Source organism: Salmo salar, chromosome 20, assembly GCF_965601325.2.
Source record: "Salmo salar chromosome 20, fSalSal1, whole genome shotgun sequence".
NCBI classification, from domain to species: domain Eukaryota; kingdom Metazoa; phylum Chordata; class Actinopteri; order Salmoniformes; family Salmonidae; genus Salmo; species Salmo salar.
Window position 1 is genome coordinate 68,845,839 of NC_138310.1, and position 27,017 is coordinate 68,872,855.

The 27,017-nt window shown below is 42.5% G+C and overlaps 1 protein-coding gene across 1 annotated transcript in view; it reads left to right on the top strand.

Moving 5' to 3' along the window:
* Positions 1 to 6,476: 6,476 nt before the first annotated feature.
* kcnj5 (potassium inwardly rectifying channel subfamily J member 5) overlaps positions 6,477 to 27,017 on the top strand; it is a 37,820-nt gene continuing 17,279 nt past the window's right edge. The window contains exons 1-2 of the mRNA XM_014162812.3: positions 6,477 to 6,854; positions 23,532 to 23,614. Of these exons, the coding sequence (XP_014018287.2) occupies positions 6,833 to 6,854; positions 23,532 to 23,614 (105 nt within the window). The 5' untranslated portion in view covers positions 6,477 to 6,832. The remainder of the gene's footprint in view (positions 6,855 to 23,531; positions 23,615 to 27,017) is intronic.

Genomic DNA, 27,017 nt, shown 5'->3' on the forward strand with positions numbered 1-27,017 from the left:
AACAATAACAAATAATAATATGAAATGGCAGTAAATAATAATACAAAATTAAATACAAAAATAGTAACAATAAAATGGTAACAGTCAATAGTAGAATGTAATGTAATAAATCTAAAAATATAAATATGGAAAATGAAACTATAACTAATTTATGACTAAATAACGGTCATCTTCACCATTACATCAGTACTACAACTACTATCATCATTACCACTACTACTACCACCACCATCACTAAACTGCTATCATTACCATTACCACCCATACCATTACTATTTGGAATGATAAACAACAATAATAATAGTAATAACAATAATAGTAATAATAAGTAAGTTACTGCTCACTATGCAGATGTTATTATTCAGTGTCCCTCAGGCTATGGCAGGCAAATACATATTTGGCTGCAAGAGGAGCCATTGCTCCTTCGCCCATGAGTATTTTTAGTTTTTCCTCTGGGTTTAATAAGTTAAAATCTGGAATAAATGTAGTCATTTCTGTGAAAAATGAATCTCTTTGTGAGGAATATTTATCACAGTAAAGGAGAAAGTGCATCTCTGTCTCTACCTCCCCTGTCTTGCAGTGACCACATACATGCTCCTCTTTGGGTAGCCATGTCTTTTTATGTCTGCCGGTTTCTATTCCCAATCGGTGGTCACTCAGCCTGTACTTGGTAAGGATCTGTCTTTGCTTCGTATCTCAAATCAAAGTTTATTTGTCATGTGCGCCGAATACAACAGGTGTAGACCTTACAGTGAAATGCTTACTTACGGCCTCCCGGGTGGCGCAGTGGTCTAAGGCACTGCATTGCAGAGATTCTGGGTTCGAGCCCAGGCTCTGTTGCAGCTGGCCGCGACCGGGAGGTCCATGGGGCGACGCACAATTGGCCCAGCGTTGTCCGGGTGTTAAAATAATTTTATATCTTGATGATAATAATCAATAATCAATTCGCCTTAACTAATGCCCAAGGTTTGTAAGACAATGGGTTAAAATAATTAGGCAAGGACTCAGCTTTCTGCAAAAGGTTTCTGTAGCTTTATTCAGAGAACGTTCTGAGGTCAGGATAACAAAACAGTCATTATATAGTTCTTACTTACGCATATGCATTTACACACAAACTGTTGGTGACATGCATCCCCCATAGACTTCACACACTTGTTTATCACTATCCAGAGCTCAGCCTGTTCTTTTCCCTCAAGGTTAGGAACTCTTTGAAGCTTTTACTCCCTTGACCATCTGTCTCCTGCTGTCCCTCCTAATGGCATACACACATTTCTTTCCCTCTCCAGTGGTTCCTGGACTTTCATGAATTAATCAGACTAATCGATCCCTACATTGATCATTACATTGATTATTCATTAACCCTGCTCTATGATTAATATTTCATCATGGTTTATTGATTCATTTACTTTATTAGATCATTCTCTTATCACCGGGTTAGGGAGGGTTTGGCCGCCAGGGTTATCTTTGTCTCATTGCGCACTAACGACTCCTGTGGTGGGCCGGGCGCAGTGCACGCTGACCAGGTCGCCAGGTGTACGGTGTTTCCTCCGACACATTGATATGGCTGGCTTCTGGGTTGGATGTGCATTGTGTCAAGAAGCAGTGTGGCTAGGTTGGGTTGTGTTTTGGAGGACGCATGGCTCTCGACCTTCGCCTCTCCCGAGTCTGTATGGGAGTTGCAGCGATGAAACCAAACTGTAACTACTACCAATTGGGGAGATAAAAGGGGTAAAAACAAATGCTTACTTACAGGCTCTAACAAATAATGCAAAAAAGGTATTGTGAACAATAGGTAAGTAAAGAAATAAAATAACAGTAAAAAGACAGGCTATATACAGTAGCGAGGCTATAAAGTAGCGAGGCTACATACAGACATCGGTTAGTCAGGCTGATTTGAGGTAGTATGTACATGTAGATATGGTTAAAGTGACTATGCATATATGATGAACAGAGAGTAGCAGTAGCATAAAAGAGTGGTTGGCGGGTGGTGGGACAGAATGCACATAGCCCGGTCAGCCAATATGCGGGAGCACTGGTTGGTCGGCCCAATTGAGGTAGAATGTATAGTTAAAGTGACTATGCATATATAAAGAGGGGTTGGGGGGGGGGCACACAATGCAAATAGTCCAGGAAGGCATTTGATTACCTGTTCAGGAGTCTTATGGCTTGGGGGTAAAAACTGTTGAGAAGCCTTTTTGTCCTAGACTTGGCACTCCGGTACTGCTTGCCATGCGGTAGTAGAGAGAACAGTCTATGACTGGGGTGGCTGGGGTCTTTGACAATTTTAGGGCCTTCCTCTGACACAGCCTGGTGTAGAGGTCCTGGATTGCAGGCAGCTTGGACCCAGTGATGTCCTGGGCCATACGCATTACCCTCTGTAGTGCCTTGCGGAGAGACACCAAGCCATTGCCGTACCAGGCAGTGATGCAACCAGTCAGGATGCTCTCGATGTTGCAGCTGTAGGACCTTTAGAGGATCAGAGGACCCATGCCAAATCTTCTTAGTTTCCTGAGGGGGAATAGGCCTTGTCGTGCCCTCTTCATGATTGTCTTGGTGTGTTTGGACCATTCTAGTTTGTTGGTGATGTGGACACCAAGGAACTTGAAGCTCTCAACCTGCTCCACTACAGCCCCGTCGATGAGAATGGGGGCGTGCTCAGTCCTCCTTTTCCTGTAGTCCACAATCATCTCCTTAGTCTTGGTTACGTTGAGGGATAGGTTGTTATTCTGGCATCACCCGGCCAGGTCTCTGTCCTCCTCCCTATAGGCTGTCTCGTCGTTGTCGGTGATCAGGCCTACCACTGTTGTGTCATCTGCAAACTTAATGATGGTGTTGGAGTCGTGCCTGGCCATGCAGTTGTGGGTGAACAGGGAGTACAGGAGGGGACAGAGCACGCACCCCTGGGGAGCTCCAGTCTTGAGGATCAGCGTGGCAGATGTGTTGCTACCTACCCTCACCAGCTGGGGGCGGCCTGTCAGAAAGTCCAGGATTCAGTTGCAGAGGGAGGTGTTTAGTCCCAGGATCCTTAGCTTAGTGATGAGCTTTGAGGGTACTATGGTGTTGAACGCTGAGCTGTAGTCAATGAATAGCATTCTCACATAAGTGTTCCTTTTGTCCAGGCGGGAAAGGGCAGTGTGGAGTGCAATAGAGTTGAGATAATCAGCCAATTCATATTCTCTGTTTAGGGCCAGATAGCAATTTAGTCGGCTTTGGGATTTTGTTTCATTTTTCCAATGTTGTAAATATGAGTCCTTTGATTGGTTCATGATTTTATAAAATTGGAATTCTTTCTTTTGAAGCAGTGCTGGTGTCAGCTTGGTTGGTTAGGTCTAACACCAGCTTACTGAGAGGGCTTGTTTCTGGCCTCAGCTTTTGGGTTTGAAGTGCTTTGAAATGCAGACTTGAATATGGACTTGAATTTAGATGTCGCCAAAATTGTAATGATATTTTCTGTATTTTCATTTCCACTGGAAGTGGCCCAATTCTGCTCTACATGCATTAGTTGGTGTACTTTTCTGGACTTGTAGAATTTTCCAACAGATTTCTGCATGTAGGGCTTAAATAGGATGTTTCTCCCACATTTTAAAGTCCAGTTTAGTGAGTGGCCCCCAAACCTCACTTCCATAAAGAGCTACTGGTAGGATTACACTGTCAAATATTTTGGTCCAAATTCTAATTGAGATGTTGATTTTGAATAATTTCATTTTTATTGCATACAATGCTCTGCGGGCTTTTTCTTTGAGTGCATTAACTGCCGTATTAAAGTTTCCTGATGCAGATATGTTCCAAGGTACGAGTAATTTTTAGTGTGTTCAATTATGGTGTTGTTCAGGGTGAATAGATATTTGTGTTTCTGACATCTGGGTTTTTTCTGGAAAATCATGATATTCATATTTTATTTTATTTTTTTTTTACTGCCAGGGCCCAATTATGGCAATATTGCTCTAGAATGTTAAGGTTCTGTTGAAGACCGTCTTTGGTTGGTGATAGAAGTACCATATCATCAGCATATAGCAGGTATTTTACCTCTGTGTCAAATAGTGTGAGTCATGGGGCTGGATAATGGTCCAACAGGTCTGCTAATTCATTGATATAAATGTTGAAAAGATTTTGACTCAAACTGCAGCCTTGTCTCACACCTCGACGTTGTGAAAATAATTCTGCCATTTGGTTTTTGATTTTTATTGCACACTTGTTTTCTGTGTACATACATTTTATTAAGTCATACACCTTACCACCAAGCCCACTTTGTAGAATTTTGTAGAATAGTCCTTCGTGCCACATAGAATCAAATGCTTTTTTAAAGTCAATAAAGCAAGCAAAGATGTTGCCCTCTTTTTTTGGGTGGACGTGTTCATTAATTAGTGTGTGTACGGTGTATTTATGGTCAGTAGTGCGATGGTTGGGGAGAAAGTCAATTTGACATTTTCTTATTACATTTCTTTCTTGAAGAAAGGTTTGAATTCTTGAATTCAAAATGCTACAGAAAACCTTTCCCAAGTTGCTGTTTACACAAATTGCCCTGTAATTATTGGGGTCTGATTTGTCTCCACGTTTGTGGATAGGGGAGATGAGCCCCTGGTTCCAGACATCAGGGAAGCAGCCAGAAGTTAAAACCATGTTGAACAGTTTAAGCACAGCATTTTGCAACTCAGGTGTGCTGTTTTTCAGCATTTCATTTCTGATGTTATCTAGACCACAAGCCTTCTTTAATTTTATGGATTTGAGCTTTTCATTTAGTTCTTGTTGGGTTATTGGGTAATCTAATGGATTTTGGTTGTTTTTAATGACTGATTCAAGGATGTTCAATTCTTTTTACATTTCTAATTGGTTCTGTTGTAAGTCTGTCTGTGGGATGTTTTTGTATAGATGATCAAAATAAGTTATCCAAATTCCTTCATCTTGTATGGTTAATTCTTGTGGCTTTGTCATGCTTAAATTGTTCCACATGTCCCAGAATGGATTATGGTCAATTGTGTTTTCAGTTTCATCAAGTCTCTTGTAAGTATAATTCAATTTTTTGCGTTTCAGTGTTTATTTATACTGTTTCAGAGTTTCAAAGTATTCATAGCGTAGTGCTGGGTTGTTTTGCTGCTTATATTTTTCATTTGATATTTGTCTTAGGTGTTTTCTAATTGTTTTACATTTGTTATCAAACCATTTTTCAGAAACATTTTGGTTTTTGTTTCTGATGTTGCATTTCTTTGGTTTTCTCAAATTTGATTTTGATGCTGCTTTTTGGAATATGCAATTGATGTTTTGAGTAGCTGAATTGACACCTTTATTGTCTTAGTATTGTGAGTTATTGAAGAGCTGTATAGAGTTCATCATTTCATTTGAGTTCAGTGTTTCAATGAATCTTTCTGCACTGTTTTTAGCCCATCTGTACGATTGGTTTATGTTGTAGAGTTTATTGGGCTGTTTTTTTATTGAATATTGCTGGTTAAATTCTTCAGAAACACGTTGATCTGACTGTGATCTGACAATGGTGTCTGTGGTCTGACAGTGAATGCACTAATGGAGGAGGGGTCAATGTCAGTGATGCATAATCGACTACACTTGACCCAAGAGTAAGTAAAGCGACCTAAAGAGTCCCCTCTGATTCTACCACTAAGCATGTACAGGCCTAAGGCTCGACAGAGATGCACTAACTCCTTCCCATTTTTGTTCAGTATTTGGTCAGGACTGTTTCTATTATTTATAATAGGGCTACTGTACAAGGAGGGGTGTCCAAATATGTGGTGGTTACCTCCCGCATCAGTGTTGTCAGGCTCAGAACCTGTTCTTGCATTGAAATCTCCACAAAGAAGCACTTTACCCCCCCTGAAATTGAATGATTTCTGATCATCGTAATATGATGAATCTGAAGGAGGAGCATAAGCTGCACATACGTATACATCATTGTCACAATAGATTGCACCTTCGTTAATAAGTTATAGCCAAATGTGGTTAGTACCTTTTTCATTTCATTCAGTGTTCAATACTCTCTCTCTACCTCTCTCTCTCTTCCCCACTCTCTCTTTCCCTCACTCTCTCTCCATGTCACTCTCTCTCCCTATAATCTCTCTCTACCCCTCTTTCTACCTCACTCTCACTCTACCTCTATTCTCTCTCTCTCTCTCTCTCTCCCTATCCTCTCTCTCCATATATTCTCTCTCTACCTCCCTATACTCTCTCCCTACCTCACTATCTCTCTCTCCCTATACTCTCTCTCTCTCTCTCCCTATACTCTCTCTCTCCCTATACTCACTGGGTGGCAAGTGGCTGGAGCATTGGGCCAGTAATCAGAAGGTTGCTGGATCCAATCCCTGAGCTGACATGGTAAAAATCTGTCGTTCTGCCCCTGAGCAAGGCAGTTAACCAACTGTTCCCTGGGCGCTGTGGATTTTGATTAAGGCAGCCCCCCACACCTTTCTGATTCAGAAGAGTTGGGTTAAATGCGCAAGACACATTTCAGTTGGATAACTGACTAGGTACCTCCCTATTCTCTGCCTCTCACAGTGTTTTTCTCTTCCCAGCTCATTCCTCTTTGCCTGCAGTGTGAAACGTGCCATGTGGCACAGACACACACACGTAAAGGATAAATCCTAAGAGACGAGCTCTGCGTGGAAGTAAGAGAAGAGCAAGAGGGTGAGGAAGTAAGAGAAGAGCAAGAGGGTGGGGGGGTGGTCGGGGGAGGAAACACTCACACACTCAAGCACATAGGACTAGAGCGGTGAAAAGGAGAAGAGAAGAGCTGGGAGGCAGGAGGGCTGCTGAACAAAGCAAGGGAAGGAGAGGGGAGTCCATGGGAGAGTAGCAGCCATGAAATGCCTCGACGGGAGCCTGCCAGATGCTCCTGTGGCCACCTAAAGGTAAGACTCATGCTAGACTGAGAAAAAGTAAGGAGACACGGACGGAGCAGAGAGAGAAGGAGGGAGAGAAAGTATAGCTCTGATGCAAGCCTAACGCTGTGGTTATAGGGTACCCTTGGGCTGCAGATGAGCCGTTCGATCTGCCTTTGAATGCGATGCCGTGCTGTCATTACCTTCCGTTATTCATCACCTCGCCATCATCCATTTAGCCGCATGTCAGATCAAAGTGTGTACGCGAATTAAAACCATATAGTATGGTTGCTATGCTCCCTAAGAGAGAGATACCTCAGATACCTCCAGCCTGCACTGCCTGCGACCTCTTTCCCATCACAGCCTGCTTGTGTTCTATATCACTAATGTCACTGCAGTGCATTTGTTTGCCCTCATTCTGAGGGCTAGGTAATCAAAAAACAATGGGTTTCCAGCCCTGTCAGACCACTGTGAGATGCTGCTGAGGCTACTGCCTAGTTGCCTGATGCGAGAGGATGCTTTAATTCTCCTATAGTGGAATGCAGGAGTTTTACGAGTGCAGCAGCCAACAGTGTGGCGTTTACTACAGAGGGTGACAGCACAGCGCCGTGTGTTGTGTTGTGTTTCCGATTCCACACATTCAATGAAAGAAGCTGGAGAGAGAGGGATAGAGAGAGGGATAGAGAGAGGGATAGAGAGAGAGAGAGAGAGGCCATTATCTGTTTGCAGTAGCTTTCGCTGGAATATCGAAGACTAGTAAAGAATTTAGAGCAAATCATTTGCATTGATTCCGTTGGAGCACTCAGTCCTCTCAGAGTCGGGGATTAGTGAGGCTGGTTTCAGGGCTGTGATGTGCTATCGTCTGCTCTTATAGGCTGTCCTGGTTGAGTGCACTCTGCACAAAATATCTTGAGTTGTCCCTGTAAAACTTTCATGACAATGGGGTCTGTGACCATGTCCAACGGGCATGTTTTTCCTACGCAATGTTCCCGGGAATGTCCTCAGCAGGGAATGCTAAGGTGGTTTAAAAGTGTTCAGTATGTGATCATTATTTTTCAAACATTTCCCATTGAGCAGTGTAAAGGTATTCTATGCCCACCTTTTTAACCTTTTGATGTAGTTTTTGTGTGTGTATGTGTGTGTGTAACCAGTCCATTGGTATAGGTATCACTTCAATCTGACATGAACCGTTGATGAAACGGTGCAGCATGGACAGCTGTTTGATTGTTGCACGGGGTGAAAGTGATTTTGATGGATGGCTCTTTGACCTTGTAAACTGCATTAGAGTTATGCTGTAACTCCTTTTGTAAAGCCATCATTATCAGCCAGCCTCTGTGCATCACCTCAGTCAACCACTGAAACCAACTCAGTCTCTCTCATGTTGTGGACTGAGGTTCGATTCAGCCCAGAACGCTAGCCCAAATCTAATGAGACATTGAGATGATATTACTGTGTGTGTGTGAATAATTAATTGTGTCTATTTATTTAATGAAAACAGGGTCTCTGGGTAAGGTGGTAGGCATGGCTGTGATAAAAAGCAGCCCATCCCCGCTTCTATTGCAGCAATGCATCTGTGTCAGGAGCTTAGCCAAGCGTGAACAATTCTTTGTATTAAGTGCTATGGAAACTGTGTGTCTGTATGATTTGAAAAGAAGGCTACTGCAGCCCTGTAAAGACACTCAGTTAGGCAGAATGGGAGAGCATTTCTTGTCCAGGTTAATTGACCATTGCCGAGGTGGAGGCGGAAGTGGGAGGAGAGTAATAATTGGCCATGCTCTAATCTGTCCAGTGTCACCGACTGGAGAACAATGTGGGATGACATTGAGGTTTTAGAGACAGAGCTCCTTGTAAAAGCAGTGATGTCCTTTATCATGAAGGGCATAATGGGGATAAAGATACTGCAGCTCGTAGGGACTGGAGCTCCTTTGTTAAAGGGCGGCTGAACTTCCGGATTTGGCCTCGTTTTAGATTTGGTTCAATAAGAAATGCTAGAGGCCATGACTGAATTCAAAAGTGAGTTGGTTTCGTTGTGTGGTTTGATGTGGGTGTCTCCTGTGTGTTTGCAGGTGGGAAGAGTTAGCCAAATTATTTCGCCAATTGGCTTCAGCTGGCTGGTGTGCAACCGTAGCAAAATTGGTTTGACTTTGGATATCCTATCTCTGGGTCGGTCTTGTCAATAAATGACACAATGTAAATGAGACAGTATTTTCATGTTGCACACCTTTTAAGCTCTCATTAAAGGCTTTCAATATCTGTATGTTAATTTCTAGAAATTATAGTTGGAGGTTTTTAAGTTATTGAAATGTGGTGCTATTGTAATTTGAACATATTGTCCCATGTCCATTGTGTAATTTTGGATGAGACTGAATTTATGACCCAAATTATCCCATTTGCACTTTGTAATACATTTTGATAGTAAAATAAATGTTTAAGACTCATATCGATGCCACATACAGTAGGCTGTTTTATAAACGTGAAGTTGGATTTTAGGGGCAGTTGCTCTTTAACTCTGATTAAGACATTCTAGAGGAGATCTCATGATACTGTTCCTTGTGGCCAGCTAGTTAACATGCAGGTCATGTTAGTTGAACCTTATCTCTCTTAGGGTCAGACTGGTGTATGTGTATGTGTGTGTGTTCACCTTCAGTCACCTTGGCTAAAACCATCTACCTAATGACCATATTAATATTATTGACTTCAGAAATGTATTCATGACTTTATAGCCTGTGCATCTAATTAACATAATACAATAATCCCCATCAAATCCGTCAGTTTAAGATAGAGATATCTGGGTTTTTGTATGGGCTGCCTCTCAATCCACCGCATCCACCTATGTCGTCCTTTTTCACCTGTGGTGGAAAGTTGCAGTGCTACAGTCCTGTTTGTCAGACCAGTAGACATCCCAAAAATCAGTCTTCTCACAAAAACGTCTGTAGACTCTCACAAACATGATGGTGTTCTCCGTTTTGCTCTACGACCCCCACAAGTGTCACGGACTCGTCTGAAGGTAACACATACAAATGAATTGAAGTATGGAGGTAGTTTTGTGCCAACAAAAAAGGGGTTAAATATGTGTCCAAAAAACTAAAATATTTCCTGAGCTTTCTTATATCTCCTAGATATATGACAGACACTTCAAAACCTTATTCCTCATTATTTATTTTTTGTCTGGCCTTTTTTTGCCATTTATGAATGTGTTATTCAATGTGTTTCTATGGGCTACAGTAGTAAAGGCCAATGTAAATATGTTTTTTTAATACATTTTTTTTTAATCCAAAAATTCTAATTCAAATAGTTAAATGATCCATGGTATGACCGTCTTAAAACAATTCCATATGTTAGGTTAGTAGAACCCTTTCATATGACAATATTCATGTATTATTTGTTCTATAATTTGAAGCAGTAGTGGTGTCTATCCTGGAGAATCATAATTAGAACCCTTGCTATCATTAAGGTAAAATAAGTTAACATCTTGTTCACTTAACCATCTCCAGACGGATTTTCCTTTGCGTACACATCTATCTATGGAGCCAATTGTGAGCATCCATCACCCAGGGTGAGAAGTTTCCCTCAGTCACATACCATTAACACAGGGAAAGAGACATATGTTCAGTATAACGGGCTCAAGGCTTATTGAGTGACACCATGGATGTTCTGATATGGTATGTGGTGGCGAGAAGGAGCGGCCTCCTCAAAGGACTGGTGCAGGGACAGAGCGAGGTGCCGCAAGAATTCTAATTAGGTCCGTGTGACCTTTGGCTCTTTCTGCATGCGCTCAGCACCCCCTCCTCTCTTCCTCTCCTGCTTTCTACCTCCTCTTGTTCATCCTTCCCTCACTCTATCACTTCTGTGAATGTGGGCTCTGGGCCGTAAATCACGATAAGAGGCTGACGAGCCACCTGATAAATGCAGGACATGGTGTTGCAGGGTGTTGGAGCTCCTGTCCTCTCCTTAACCCCTATCCTCCTCTCCTGCCACATTCATGTCCTATAGGACTGCTCTGGTCCAGTGGACTGGGTGTTGTTGGCTTAGCCTGGTGCTCAGTCCGTCCAGCATCACTCAACAGTGTTGGGGAGTCTGGGGCATCACATTTATAAATACATGTACCCTTGGCACAGGGGCGCGAGAGGACGAGATTCGAGCAAGCAGCAGTTATTCCTGGCTGTGGCTGTGTGGTGTTTCGTTTTTTGGTCTGTTGTCATTTCATTAAACTAATAGTCTCCAGTGTGGGCAGGACGTCTATCTGAGGCGGTGTCCATTGCTCAGGAGAAGGTGATCCATGAGAGATGATACAAGTACTATACTGTATACGTTCAAGGCCGGCTATCAGCCACGAGGAGGGGAAAAAGGAGTCTGGGCCTGAAGCCAAGCTGGCTGGCATCCGCAGGCTTTGGAGACATTTTTAGTCATTTGCCCTGACTGACCTCAAAGTGTCATAAGTGAGCAAAGATAGGGATGAAGCGCTGCACTGTGAGCAACTTGTCTTATGCCTCGATCACACAGCGTCCTTACATTTTGGCACACCAGAAATACATTCATATCCAATGGAACACTTTGTTTGCCTTGCAGCATTGCGTTGCAGAGGCAGTTGCAGTGCGTTCTGTGTGGTGCATGCGTTGGAATTATCAAACGTATGCGTAGACGGCTTGACAGAAATGGTAGCAGAAGGGGAATGTTGAACTTTTGTTGCACACATATCAAGATTATGCTGCGTACCATTTTGCGCAATGATGCTCTCAGTGTGATCGAGGCATTAGCCTGCGACTAACTCATGAATGAGAGCCTGGTAACCATGACGCTGCTGCTGAGAGTTGGCTCTGGGAACAGGGAAGCAGGGGAGGGGGAGAGAGGAGCAGGGGAGGGGAGGGGAAGTTCCATTAGGCTCCCAATGCTGGGCTACAGAAATGACAGAGACATTGGAGCAACTTATTCCACTAGAGGAGATATCTATCTGCACTGATTGTGCAGATCCTCCCAGTGCAGATATTATTGACGACTCAGCTCTCTCTCTCTTTCCTCCCCTCTGTCAGACCTATGCTTTGTTTTGATGACTCCTCAGAATTGAATTTTCTGTGGAAAATAGAAAGCTTCTGTATGACCTCAGAATATATGGATCAGTGCCCCCAAATAGCAGAATTTGTATTGTAAACCAAAGGGTTACTGCAGAATTAGCGGTTTCTCACTGCACTCATTCTCTGAGGAATGGACAGTAGCATGGTATACTGTAGCTTGTTCACAGAGGGGGAGAGAGGGGAGGGGGAGAGAGGGGAGGGGGAGAGAGGAGCAGGGGAGCATGCACGTCTCATGGATATTTTCAGGCAGAAAATGTGTTTGTTTGAGTCCCCAAATTTGCTCTTTTAAAGAGCTTTGATTACCTTCAAATGATGTAAGCTAATCGAGATAATGAAGTGCTCCAAACCCAGTTATCTTGTTGATCAAGTTTTTTGTCTTCTCAGGCAGTGTAATGACTAGGGGGTAATCTAAGGCCTCTGTATTACGGTCCTTCAGAGGCCAGTTTAACTCTGTTGGCCGACGGCCGTGTTATTGGAGCAGTATTTAATATTGATACAAGCCTTGTCCTGACCATCTAGCTCCTCACAACTAGCCCTCACATTTCCAAACTGCACAGGGGCTGACATCGACTACATTTAAAGAGCCTCTAATCAAGATAATTAAACCTTACAATAGCTGTTTGTGTAACTCAAACAAAGACTTGGACTGTCCTCAAAAAACGTAATGTGAAAGTGTACAGGTGGAAACATTACAGCAGCCTGAAACAGCTGCGGAGAGAGAGAGAGAGAGAGGAGAGAGAGAGAGAGAGAGAGAGAGAGAGAGAGAGAGAACTGCAGGTTTACTTCTCCTCCACCAACAGATGAGCACTCACTCTATCAGAGCCTAAGCCCAATTCACCCAAAGCATCCTGTCGCTCTCCAAGTAACAAGATAAACGCTTGTTACCCTCTTAAAGATAAAATGCTGAGCTGGAATCTGTGTTTGCACAACCGCTGGTGAGTCTGCAGTGAGAGCAGAGCAGCAATCTAACACAGGCAGAGTATGCACAGAGGTCTTGGGTTCACCAGTCACTGGGGAGATGTTTAATGCATGAAAGCCTAAACTGACTTGGAAAGCAGGACCTGGCGACACTATAACGCATTCACTATTCTGGGCCTTGTGTGTTTTGTATTCGTCTGTCTGTCTGTCTGTCTGTCTGTCTGTCTGTCTGTCTGTCTGTCTGTCTGTCTGTCCCAAATGCCTGTCACGTCGCTCTGCCCTTTACTTTAGACCCGTCAATGTCAACACTGTATTCCTATGTGGATCTCATGTGTGATGTAGGCCCTCGCTCCTCCACCCCGCTTTGCTCTCCATGATGCCTTGCCTTGCATCTATCACTGATCAAACTGGAGCGATGTCAGAGCATGATGACAGAGACAACTCAGATGGTGTTGTTATTCTCAGGTAGAAGCAATCTGGTGATTGCTTTCTGACTGGCAGAGGTGGAATCAAGACACTATTATTAGAGTCACAAGGTTCGAGTCTCAAGTCGAGTCCCAAGTAGAATGGGTCGAATCTCGAGTCAAGTCCAAGTCATGCATTCTAAGAGCAAGTCGAGTCTAATCATTCGTTTTTTTCAAGTCAAGTCTCAAGTATAAGAAATAAGCTATACATGCAATGAGTTGTCTATTTATTGAGGCTACCAGACAGCCCTTTTCATTATTTTTTCTACAACATATTTTGATTATGTAATAATTCATTTTAACAACAAATTCCAAATGCAAGCTTCATAAGTAAATGATGCATTTCAAGCAATTGTGACATACTGTACCTAAAGACCAGTAGACCTATGTTAGTAATTGTTGCTTGAGGCTCCATTGCTGGTGAGTTTGCAAAGTAAACAGTTGATATTCTTGATCACACATTTTTTGTAGCTGCATATTTCTTTTTGGCAATGCTCTCCCTACAATTTGATGTTTGTGTTGCACCCGATCCTATAGCTGTATAGCAAATCAGAAATCTGTTGGCTAGCTCAGTGATTCTCAAAGTTTTTGACGCCCCTTCCCCAAAAAGCAGTGGTTCAAAGCTTGCGAGCCCCGCGCACACACATGAATGTGCACACAATGGCTGCGCAAATGTAGCCTGTCAATACAGCCAGAAATGGCAATGCATTTTCAAAACTTAAGATACAGAAATAAACTATTTTTTTACACCTGCATTTTGAGCTGAAAGTGATTCATGTTAGCAGCCAATATCAAGTAGGGATATCATGCCGTCACTTCTCTAAGCAAGAAGAATCATATGGCCTAACTACCTGTACACAGGAGGTTGCAGGATCAGATGGAAAGCATGGTCTGTCTGGACCAAACACTATCACTTTGTAGGGCTGCCTGCCCGCAGAATGCTTGTCAACTAGGTAGCCCTTTTCTTCCTCACAAATACTGTTATTAATTCACCAGAATATATCTTCATCCCACAATACTGAAGGCAGTGAGATGTTACAGCTATCTTTAGACATATAGCCAGTAACCACCCAAACTTTGAGAATGTTTTAACTTATTGTGTGCATAATGTTGCTGCTACCGTCTCTTACGACCGAAAATAACTTCTGGACATCAGAAAAGCGATTACTCACCACGGACTGGAAGAAACTTTTTCCTTTAATGAGTCCAACGAGAAGTATATCCTGCTTTCACTGGAACTGGCCCAGATCTACATATTTTGCGTGAAGAAAAGACGCTGGAAAAGGGGACGCAGATTGGGAATCCTTCTGAGAAGCCGGAGGCGAGCGAGTAAACTCCTAACTCCATCCTCCTTGCTAACGTGCAATCGTTAGAAAATAAAATTGATGACCTATTATTAAGATTATTCTACCAACGGGACATTAAAAACGGTAAAATCCTATGTTTCACTGAGATGTGGCTGAATGAAGAAACGGACAATGTAGAGCTGGCAGGATTTTCCATGCACCGGCAGAACAGAGACGCTACCTCTGGTAAGACGAGGTGTAGGGGTGTGTGTTTTTGTCAATAACAGCTGGTGCGCGATGTCTAATATTAAAGAAGTCTCGAGGTATTGCTCACCTGAGGTAGAGTACCTTAAGATAAGTTGTCGACCACACTATCTACCAAGAGAGTTCTCATCTCTATTATTCGTAGCCATCTATTTACCACCACAAAGAGAAGCTGTCACCAAGACTGCTCTCAACCGACTCTATAAGGCCATAAGAAAATGCTCACCCAGAAGCGGCGCTCCTAGTGGCCGGGGACTTCAATGCAGGCAAACTTAAATCAGTTTTACCACATTTTTACCAGCATGTCACATGTGCAACCAGGGGAAAAAAATCCTAGACCACCTTTACTCCACACACAGAGATGCATAGAAAGCTCTCCCCCGCCTTCCATTTGGCAAATCTGATAACCAATCATATCCTCCTGATTCCTGATTTCAAGAAAAAACTAAAGCAGGAAGTATAAGTGACTCGCTCAATACGGAGCTGGTCAGAGGACGCGGAAGCTGCACTACAGGACTGTTTTGCTAGCACAGACTGGAATATGTTTTGGGATTCATCCAATGGCATTGAGGAATACACCACCTCAGTCATTGGCTTCATCAATAAGTGCATCGACGACGTCATCCCCACAGTGACTGTACGTACATACCCCAACCAGAAGCCATGGATAACAGGCAACATCCGCATCGAGCTGAAGACTAGAGCTGCAACTTTCAAGGAGCGGGAGACTAATCTGGACGCTTATATGAAATCCCGCTACGCCCTCAAACGAACCATCAAACAAGCAAAGTGTCAATACATGATTAAGATTGAATCCTACTACACCGACTCTGATGCTCGTCCGATGTGGCAGGGCTTGAAAACTATTATGGAATACAAAGGGAAACCCAGACGTGAGCTTCCCAGTGACATGAGCATACCAGACGAGCAAAATACCTTTTATGCTTGATTCGAGGCAAGCAACACTGAAGCATGCACGAGAGCATCAGCTGTTCTGGATGACTGTGTGATAATGTTCCCAGTAGCCGATGTGAACAAAACCTTTAAACAGGTCAACATTCACAAAGCCGCTGGGCCAGACGGATTACCAGGATGTGTACTCAAAGCATGCACGGACCAACTGTCAAGTGTCTTCACTGACATTTTCAACCTCTCCCTGACCGAGTCTGTAATACCTACATGTTTCAAGCAGACCACCATAGTCTGTGTGCCCAAGGAAGCGAAGGTAACCTTCCTAATTGATTACAGACCCATGGCACTCACGTCGGTAGCCATGAAGTGCTTTAACCTGTTAGGGCTAGGGGGCAGTATTGACACGGCTGGATAAAAAACGTATCTGATTTAATCTGGTTACTACTCCTGCCCAGTAACTAGAATATGCATATAATTATTGGCTTTGGATAGAAAACACCCTAAAGTTTCTAAAACTGTTTGAATGGTGTCTGTGAGTATAACAGAACTCATATGGCAGGCAAAAACCTGAGAAGATTTCATGCAGGAAGTGGCCTGTCTGACAAGGTGTCGTTCTTCTTGTCTCTGTTTATTGAAGAGTGAGGATCTTAGCTGTAACGTGACACTTCCTACGGCTGCCATAGGCTCTCAGAAGGCGGAAAAATGCTGAATTGTGGCTTTGCAGGCTCTGGCTGAAAAAAAGTAGCGCGTTTGGGTAGTGGCTGGTTACAGTACTGTGAGACTCAGGGTCGTGCCAGCGTCGACCGAAAGCTTTGTTTTCTTTCCTCTGTTTAACTAAATGGAGATTCCCGGTCGGAATATTATTGCTTTTTTACGAGAAAAATGGCATAAAAATGGATTTTAAACAGCGGTTGACATGCTTCGAAGTACGGTAATGGAATATTTAGATTTTTTTTGTCACGAATTGCGCCATGCGCACGACCCTGATTTACCATTTCGGATAGTTTCTGGAACGCACGAACAAAACGCCGCTATTCGGATATAACGATGGATTATTTTGGACCAAACCAACATTTGTTATTGAAGTAGCAGTCCTGGGAGTGCATTCTGACGAAGACAACAAAAGGTAATCAAACTTTTGTAATAGTAAATCTGATTTTGGTGAAGGCTAAACTTGCCGGGTGTCTAAATAGCTAGCCCGTGATGGCTGGGCTATGTACTTAGAATATTGCAAAATGTGCTTTCACCAAAAAGCTATTTTAAAATCGGACATATCGAGTGCATAGAGGAGTTCTGTATCTATAATTCTTAAAATAATTGTTATGCTTTTTGTGATCGTTTATCGTGAGTAATTTAGTAAATTGTTAGTAAATTCCCCGGAAGTTTGTGGGGGGTATGCTAGTTCTGAACGTCACATGCCAATGTAAAAAGCTGGTTTTTGATATAAATATGAACTTGATTGAGCAAAACATGCATGTATTGTATAACATAATGTCCTAGGGTTGTCATCTGATGAAGATCATCAAAGGTTAGTGCTGCATTTAGCTGTGGTTTGGGTTTTTGTGACATTATATGCTAGCTTGAAAAATGGGTGTCTGATTATTTCTGGCTGGGTACTCTGCTGACATAATCTAATGTTTTGCTTTCGTTGTAAAGCCTTTTTGAAATCGGACAGTGTGGTTAGATTAACGAGAGTCTTGTCTTTAACCTCTATGGGACCGGCGGGACGAATTCGTCCCACCTACGTAACAGCCAGTTGAATCCTGTGGCGCGATTTTCAAAACCTTTGAAATGCTATTACTTCAATTTCTCAAACATATGACTATTTTACAGCTATTTAAAGACAAGACTCTCTTTAATCTAACCACACTGTCCGATTTCAAAAAGGCTTTACAACGAAAGCAAAACATTAGATTATGTGAGCAGAGTACACAGCCAGAAATAATCAGACACCCATTTTTCAAGCTAGCATATAATGTCACAAAAACCCAGAAGACAGCTAAATGCAGCACTAACCTTTGATGATCTTCATCAGATGACACACCTAGGACATTATGTTATACAAAACATGCATTTTTTGTTCAATCAAGTTCATATTTATATCAAAAACCAGCTTTTTACATTAGCATGTGACGTTCAGAAAAAGCATACCCCCGCAAACTTCCGGGGAATTTACTAACAATTTACTAAATTACTCACGATAAACGTTCACAAAAAGCATAACAATTATTTTAAGAATTATAGATACATTACTCCTCTATGCACTCGATATGTCCGATTTTAAAATAGCTTTTCGGATGAAGCACATTTTGCAATATTCTGAGTAGATAGCCTGGCATCACAGGGCTAGCTATTTAGACACCCGGCAAGTTTAGCCTTCACCAAAATCCCATTTACTATAACAAAAATGGTCTTACCGTTCCTGTTCTTCGTCAGAATGCACTCCCAGGACTTCTACTTCAATAACAAATGTTGGTTTGGACCCAAATAATCCATCGTTACAGTGGGGCAAAAAAGTATTTAGTCAGCCATCAATTGTGCAAGTTCTCCCACTTAAAAAGATGAGAGAGGCCTGTAATTTTCATCAATGGTACACTTCAACTATGACAGACAAAATGAGAAAAAAAATTCCTGAAAATCACGTTGTAGGATTTTTTATGAATTTATTTGCAAATTATGGTGGAAAATAAGTATTTGGTCAATAACAAAAGTTTCTCAATACTTTGTTATATACCCTTTGTTGGCAATGACAGAGGTCAAACGTTTTCTGTAAGTCTTCACAAGGTTTTCACACACTGTTGCTGGTATTTTGGCCCATTCCTCCATACAGATCTCCTCTAGAGCAGTGATGTTTTGGGGCTGTCGCTGGGCAACACGGACTTTCAACTCCCTCCAAAGATTTTCTATGGGGTTGAGATCTGGAGACTGGCTAGGCCACTCCAGGACCTTGAAATGCTTCTTACGAAGCCACTCCTTCATTGCCCGGGCGGTGTGTTTAGGATCATTGTCATGCTGAAAGACCCAGCCACGTTTCATCTTCAATGCCCTTGCTGATGGAAGGAGGTTTTCACTCAAAATCTCACGATACATGGCCCCATTCATTCTTTCCTTTACACGGATCAGTCGTCCTGGTCCCTTTGCAGAAAAACAGCCCTAAAGCATGATGTTTCCACCCCCATGCTTCACAGTAGGTATGGTGTTCTTTGGATGCAACTCAGCATTCTTTGTCCTCCAAACACGACGAGTTGAGTTTTTACCAAAAAGTTATATTTTGGTTTCATCTGACCATATGACATTCTCCCAATCCTCTTCTGGATCATCCAAATGCTCTCTAGCAAACTTCAGACGGGCTTGGACATGTACTGGCTTAAGCAGGGGGACACGTCTAGCACTGCAGAATTTGAGTCCCTGGCGGCGTAGTGTGTTACTGATGGTAGGCTTTGTTACTTTGGTCCCAGCTCTCTGCAGGTCATTCACTAGGTCCCCCCGTGTGGTTCTGGGATTTTTGCTCACCGTTCTTGTGATCATTTTGACCCCACGGGGTGAGATCTTGCGTGGAGCCCCAGATCAAGGGAGATTATCAGTGGTCTTGTATGTCTTCCATTTCCTAATAATTGCTCCCACAGTTGATTTCTTCAAACCAAGCTGCTTACCTATTGCAGATTCAGTCTTCCCAGCCTGGTGCAGGTCTACAATTTTGTTTCTGGTGTCCTTTGTCAGCTCTTTGGTCTTGGCCATAGTGGAGTTTGGAGTGTGACTGTTTGAGGTTGTGGACAGGTGTCTTTTATACTGATAACAAGTTCAAACAGGTGCCATTAATACAGGTAATGAGTGGAGGACAGAGGAGCCTCTTAAAGAAGAAGTTACAGGTCTGTGAGAGCCAGAAATATTGCTTGTTTGTAGGTGACCAAATACTTATTTTCCACCATAATTTGCAAATAAATTCATTAAAAATCCTACAATGTGATTTTCTGGATTTTTTTCTCTCATTTTGTCTGTCATAGTTGACGTGTACATATGATGAAAATTACAGGCCTCTCTCATCTTTTTAAGTGGGAGAACTTGCACAATTGGTGGCTGACTAAATACTTTTTTGCCCCACTGTATATCCAAACAGCGTCGTTTTGTTCGTGAGTTCTAGACACTATCCGAAATGGTAAATAACGGTCGCGCACATGGCGCATTTCGTGACAAAAAAATTCGAAATATTCCATTACCGTACTTCGAAGCATGTCAACCGCTGTTTAAAATCAATTTTTATGCCATTATTCTCGTAAAAAAGCGATAATATTCCGACCGTGAATCTGCAATTAGCTAAACAGCCGAAGGAAAATACTGCACGGGGTCGAATCGGGCACGCACCTAATTCCATTGTCCTCTGATGGGCCACTTGGAAAAGGCGATAATGTGTTTCAGCCTGAGGCTGCCTCGTCATCGTTCAGGTTTTTCCCGGGCTCTGAGAGCCTATTGGAGCCCTAGGAAATGTCACGTTACAGCTAAGATCCTGACTCTTCAATACACAGAAGCAAGAACAACAACACCTTGTCAGACAGGCCACTTCCTGCATGAAACCTTCTCAGGTTTTTGCCTGCCATAGGAGTTCTGTTATACTCACAGACACCATTCAAACAGTTTTAGAAACTTTAGGGTGTTTTCTATCCAAAGCCAATAATTATATGCATATTAAGGTTACTGGGCAGGAGTCGTAACCAGATTAAATCGGGTACGTTTTTTATCCGGATGTGAAAATACTGCCCCTAGCCCAAAGAAGTTAAATAGCTGTAAAATACTCATATGTTTGAGAAATTGAAGTAATAGCATTTCTAAGGTATTTGAAAATCGCGCCACTGGATTAGACTGGCTGTTGCGTAGGTGGGACGAATTCGTCCCGCCTAGCCCAGAGAGGTTAAAAGGCTGGTCATGGCTCACATCAACAGCATCCTCCCGGACACCCTAGACCCACTCCAATTCGCATACCGCCCCAACAGATCCACAGATGACACAATCTCAATCACACTCCACACTGCCCTTTCTCACCTGGACAAAAGGAACACCTATGTGAGAATGCTGTTCATCAACTACAGCTCAGCGTTCAACACCATAGTGCCCATGAAGCTCATCACTAAGCTAAGGACTCTGGGACTAAACACCGCCCTCTGCAACTGGATCCTGGACTTCCTGACGGGCCGCCCCCAGGTGGTAAGAGTAGGCAAAAATACATCTGCCACGCTGATCCTTAACACCTCAGTGGTGTGTACTTAGTCCCCTTCTGTATTCCCTGTTCACCCACGACTGCGTGGCCAAACACGAATCCAACACCATCATTAAGTTTGCTGACGACAACGATGAGATGGCCTATAGGGAGGAGGTCAGAGAACTGGCAGTGTGGTGCCAGGACAACAACCTCTCCCTCAACGTGAGAAAGACAAAGGAGCTGATCATGGACTATAGGAAAAGGCGTGCCGAACAGGCCTCCATTAACATTGACGGGGCTGTAGTGCAGTGGGTCGACATTTTTAAGTTCCTTGGTGTCCACATCACCAACGAACTATCATGGTCCAAACATACCAAGACAGTCGTGAAGAGGGCATGACAAAACCTTTCCCCCTCAGGAGACTGAAAAGATTTGGCATGGGCCCCCAGATCCTCAAAAGGTTCTACAGCTGCACCATCGAGAGCATCCTGACTGGTTGCATCACCGCCAGGTATGGCAACTGCTGTTGTGCGAACAGCCCAGTACATCACTGGGGCCAAGCTTCCTGCCATCCAGGATCTATATAAGAGGCAGTGTCAGAGGAAAGCCCATAAAATTGTCAGAGACTCCAGTCACCCAAGTTATAGACTGTTTTCTCTCCTACCACACGGCAAGCGGTACCGGAGCGCCAAGTCTAGGACCAAAAGGCTCCTCAACAGCTTCTACCCCCAAGCCATCAGACTGCTGAACAATTCATATAAATTGCCAGCCGGACTATTTACATTGACCCCCTCCTCTTGTACACTGCTGCTACTCGTACCGCTGGACACTGACTCGGTACTGGTGCCCCCTGTATATAGCCTCATTATTGTTATTCTTATTGTGATCTTTTTTATTATTACTTTTTATTTTAGCCTACTTGGTAAATATTTTCTTCTTCTTGAACTGCACTGTTGGTTAAGGGCTTGTAAGTAAGCATTTCACGGTAAAGTCTACACTTGTTGTATTCGGCACATGTGACCCTAGATGCCTCACAAGTCCTCAACTGGCAGCTTCATTAAATAGTACCCGCAAAACACCAGTCTCAACGTCAACAGTGAAGAGGCAATTCCAGGATGCTGGCCTTCTAGGCAGTTAAAGTCGAGTCCCAAGTCTTGAGTCTCCAAGTCCGAGTCAAGTCTCAAATTTTATTTTCTATCAAGTCGAGTCTCAAGTCAACAAATTTGTGACTCGAGTCTCACTCGAGTCCAAGTCATGTGCCTTGAGTCCACACCTCTGCTGATCGGTGATTATGGAACACATAGTTCATACTCTCTGTCACTCTATTGGAATATTTTTAAACACCAGTGACCCTATCAGTTATAACACTTTTATATAACTGAAATGGTGTTGTGAAATTGCAGCTAAAATTAGTCCCTATCGACTTGCCCTCTCCCCCTCTCATATCTGTAGTGCTGACTTCCCGTATGTGTTATTTAACCCTATTGCCAAAAAATATTATTCATAATTTGTTTTCTCTCTGTCGGTTTGAGTACGCAATTGATGTTTAAAAATACAATTTCTAGCACATTAAAATCAGAGCACAGATACTGCAGTCTGTCACTAGATCAATGTATTACACCAAAAGACCCAAAACAACAACAAAGAAACCGCATTTACTGTTTGAAAAGAAGTCTTCGAAACTACATCAAATCACATTTCATGGTGTTACTTCAAAAAAAGCGAAAGTTATTATTGTAGGCACATGGGAAGTTTAAACAAAGAAATTAAGACATAAAAATCTGCTGTGGACAGATTGTGAAGGGTCCAGGCTGGTGATTATTGTGATTCAAGTAGTGGTCAGCTTGTCCGTGCAGCATCAGGGCTTTTAACAGTTGGGTTGGTGTTCAGCCCAGGCAGCGTCCTGGCACTGATGTGTTCTCCTCCTCTCCTCCTCAGGGGAATAACAAAGGTTGAACACGGTAGCTACTGACAGCTGAGACTGCTTCATTCAGAGATTACAAATTAGCTAACAGAGTGAGTCCAATTTCTCATGTGAGTCCAGAGTTAATCCACACATTAGCATTCTGTGTTGGTGATAAAGGTCTGTCTTATTATGATGAACTGAGGCTCTGTTCTAATGTCCTCACTACTGACTTCACTGTCCTCACATACCACCTACTGTAGCATGGAGTAATGTACTGGATTTGCATTCTTAATGGAATGCTAGTGTGGTTGTTGGAACATACTGTTTTAGCCTAGATTTGACATGAAAATGGAGACCTGAGCATGCATTGTTAAGATTCAGGCTCACTGTTAGTTGTGGCTCCTATTCAAACAGATGACTGGCATAATAATATTGATTTTGTTAAAGTGATTGACATGATATGTGTAGAGAACTATTTTTTTTGCAGGGTTATCAGTCAATGCAGTATTGACTATGCAGAATTTTTCCTGATCCTTGATTTTTTCTGATTGATCTTAGGGGATAAATTGTGAAAAACAATCTATTGTTGAGATTTGATTGATGCGTAATTCTGTGCGTTAATGAAAGTGAAATGCTGAATTCATTGGATATTCGCAGCTTGTTGAATCTCCATCTCCCTCTCTCCCCACAGGTGTTGAGCTCCACCTGAGGATGGCAGGAGATTCTCGAGTCCACATGGACCACGACATGGAGATAGGAGTCACACCCACAGCAGTAAGAACATGTTTTCCATACACACACACATTCCTCTCCCTCCCCCAATTGTCCTGTGTGACACTGCTGGGAGGTAGAGAGAGAGCGAGGAAGAGGGAAAGAAAGAGGGGGTGGTGAAAGATGGGAAGTGTCTGGTGTAAGGGAAAAATATAAGGGGACGAGGGGGAAACATTGTGGATCATGAGTTTCCTATAAGAAGGGTGATCATGTGCCTGACTGTCTCTGTGGAAGAGGATAGATGGTTCAGCCCACTACCATGAAGAGGGAAAGAGAGGATGCTTGTGAGAAAACGACTCACATGTCCTGATAATGGATGGTGAAATAGCCCAGGTTATTTGTCTTTATTCCAGAGGCGATTTAATTTATTCTTCCTGAGTGTGGTAAGGCAAACCAATTGTGGAAAAACACCAGCACACAGCAACTGCTAATTAATTTGTTTATGGAGTATCCGCCCGGGGGACGTCATTGACTCTGGGCTGGCTGCACTACTGTAGCACTGTCTGTGATGGCTTCATCAATCACTCAATTAGGAATTTCTTTAACACTCTCAAATGGAAAAGAATAGGTCCATTGTTTTTGATTTAGGACTGTACAGGTACAGATGTAGGATCTTAATTTGTTCACCCTGTTGCAGGATAACTTGCAATGCAGGAAATGTAAAATTTGTAGTGTATTCAAGGTTTAAAAAGGATTCTGAAGTTTGTAATTTCCACTTTGAAATGTACGAAAAATGTAGCAACCCCTACCCCTAAATGTCCATTCTAATCCACATAATAATTCACATTTCCTGTTGCTATATGATTATTTTCCTGCTGTAGAAAAATGGCTCAAATTAAATGAAGACATTACATTTTCAAGTAACCCCTGCTTTCTCCCAAACACACGTCACAGGATCCCAATGTCATTGAGTGACTAATTGCTGTATTGGTCAATGGGTGTTGTCTTTCACTTCACTGTCAAACCTTTCATTACTATATAATATATCAATACAGCAACATCTGATACATGGAATACTCTCCTAATGTGTGTGTGTTTATAGAACTACAATGAAGAGTCCCTAGCTAGAATTTCAAACAGTAGCTATGTTTCCATTAACTTGTCCAGTGATTTTTTTGTCGACATTTATAACATTTTCATAGAAAATAGGTTTGACAATTGTCTGCTATGGTGCGTTTCAATTTAACTATCTTGTGTCAATAAAAACAGCTGGCCGAAATGACATCACAGCTAAAAAAAATCTACAGTGTTGATTAAAAATGAAGTGGTTGATGTATTTCCATTACCTATTTAGGCAAATTGCGGATTAATAAATTGGTGACAGGCTGTTTGCCCTCCCACCTATCCGTTTCATGTCTCAGGTAGTCCACGAAAGCCAGCATGGATAGAATGCAAGAATTTACAAATATTTACCATATTCTAATAATTCTCGTGTCAACGTATCGCCACGGTCCGTGCCATGGTAAAACTTGCACACCTGTAGATCTGAAATAATTGGATGGTGAAACTTGCATTCAGTCAACCACAAAAGTCAAAGGGTCAGGACAAGGTTCCTGCAAAGATAGATTTAACAGGCAGTAGGCATTTCGAATTAAATGTGGAGTGGGGCTTCATCGTTACGTGTTGACGTCACGTGCCCTGTGTACCTTCAAAATTATTCGGCAAGCATTTATTCGAAAAACCCTTTTTCCATCATAATTTGTCACAATATATAACGTTTATTGCTTGACCCCTGTCGAATGGATAAAAATGTTGTAGATCTTTACAAAATTCCTGCTATATCTGCTGTTTCCATTAAGTGTCACAATTATTTTTTGTTTCACTTTTGTCGAATAAACCTGGGTCAATGGAAACCTGCTTACAGTATTCAGATCTATATTTAAATAATTTGCAGGACTATAGCATGTATTTTCAAGGTCATGTCTTTAATTTGAATTCCTTCAATTGAACATTGGGAGCCATTATATCAGTTTTGGAGCTGGATCTGAATTATACTCAATGCAGGTTGCAAAAAAAAAGGCTAGATTAGCAGCCTCCTATGTTCCTATCCAGGCCTGCCAGTGTCCCATAGGGAGTGAGGTACAGGAGAGGCGCAGCTGTGGAAACAAATCGCCTGTCTGGAGCTGGGCCAACAGTGAGGAATGAAGGCCCCATACCCTTGTGGTCTCTCTCTCTTTTCCCTCCCACAGTCATGATGCACCATGTGCTTGGAGAGACACTATCTCACACAATGTTATGGGAGCAGTGCAGCTACAGTATCAGGACCCTTAACTTCAATTAGCCAGGGCAGCGGTTCCCAAACTTTTTATAGTCCGGTACCCCTTCAAGCATTCAACCTCCAGCTGCATACCCCTCTAGCACCAGGGTCAGCGCACTCTCAAATATAGTTTTTTTGCCATCATTGTAAGCCTGCCACACACACACTATACGATACATTTATTAAACATAAGAATGAGTGTGAGTTTTTGGCACAACACGGCTCATGGTAAGTGACAAAGAGTTCTTATTAGACCACGGCACAAATAATAATATAATAATAATCAATAATTTTGCTTTATTTAACCATTTTACATAGAAAACCTTATTTGTTCATCGAAAATGGTGAATAACTCACCAGAGATGAATGAGAAGGGTGTGCTTGAAAGGATGCACATAACTCTGCAATGTTGAGTTGTATTGGAGAGAGTCTCAGTCTTAAATCATTTTCCACACATAGTCTCTGCCTGTATTTAGTTTTCATGCTAGTGAGGGCCAAGAATCCACTCTCACATAGGTGCATGGTTGCAAAGGGCATCAGTGTCTTAACAGCGCAATTTGCCAGGGCAGGATACTCTGAGCGCAGCCCAATCCAGAAATCTGGCAGTGGCTTCTGATTAAATTACATTTTCACAGAACTGCTTGTTGCAATTTTGATGAGGCTCTCTTGTTCAGATATCGGTAAGTGGACTGGAGGCAGGGCATGAAAGGGATAACGAATCCAGTTGTTTGTGTCATCCGTTTCGGGAAAGTACCTGCGTAATTGCGCACCCAACTCACTCAGGTGCTTCGCTATATCACATCTGACATTGTCCGTAAGCTTGAGTTCATTTGCACACACAAAATCATACAACGATGGAAAGACCTGTGTGTTGTCCTTGTTAATGTAGACAGAGAAGCATTCCAACTTCTTAATCATAGCCTCACTTTTGTCCCGCACATTGAATATAGTTTCAGAGACTCCCTGTAATCCTAGATTCAGATCATTCAGGCGAGGAAAAAACATCACCCAGATAGGCCAGTCATATGAGAAACTCGTCATCATGCAAGCGGTCAGACAAGTGAAAATTATGGTTAGTAAAGAAAACTTTAAACTCGTCTCTCAATTCAAAGAAACGTGTCAATACTTTGTCCCTTGATAACCAGTATG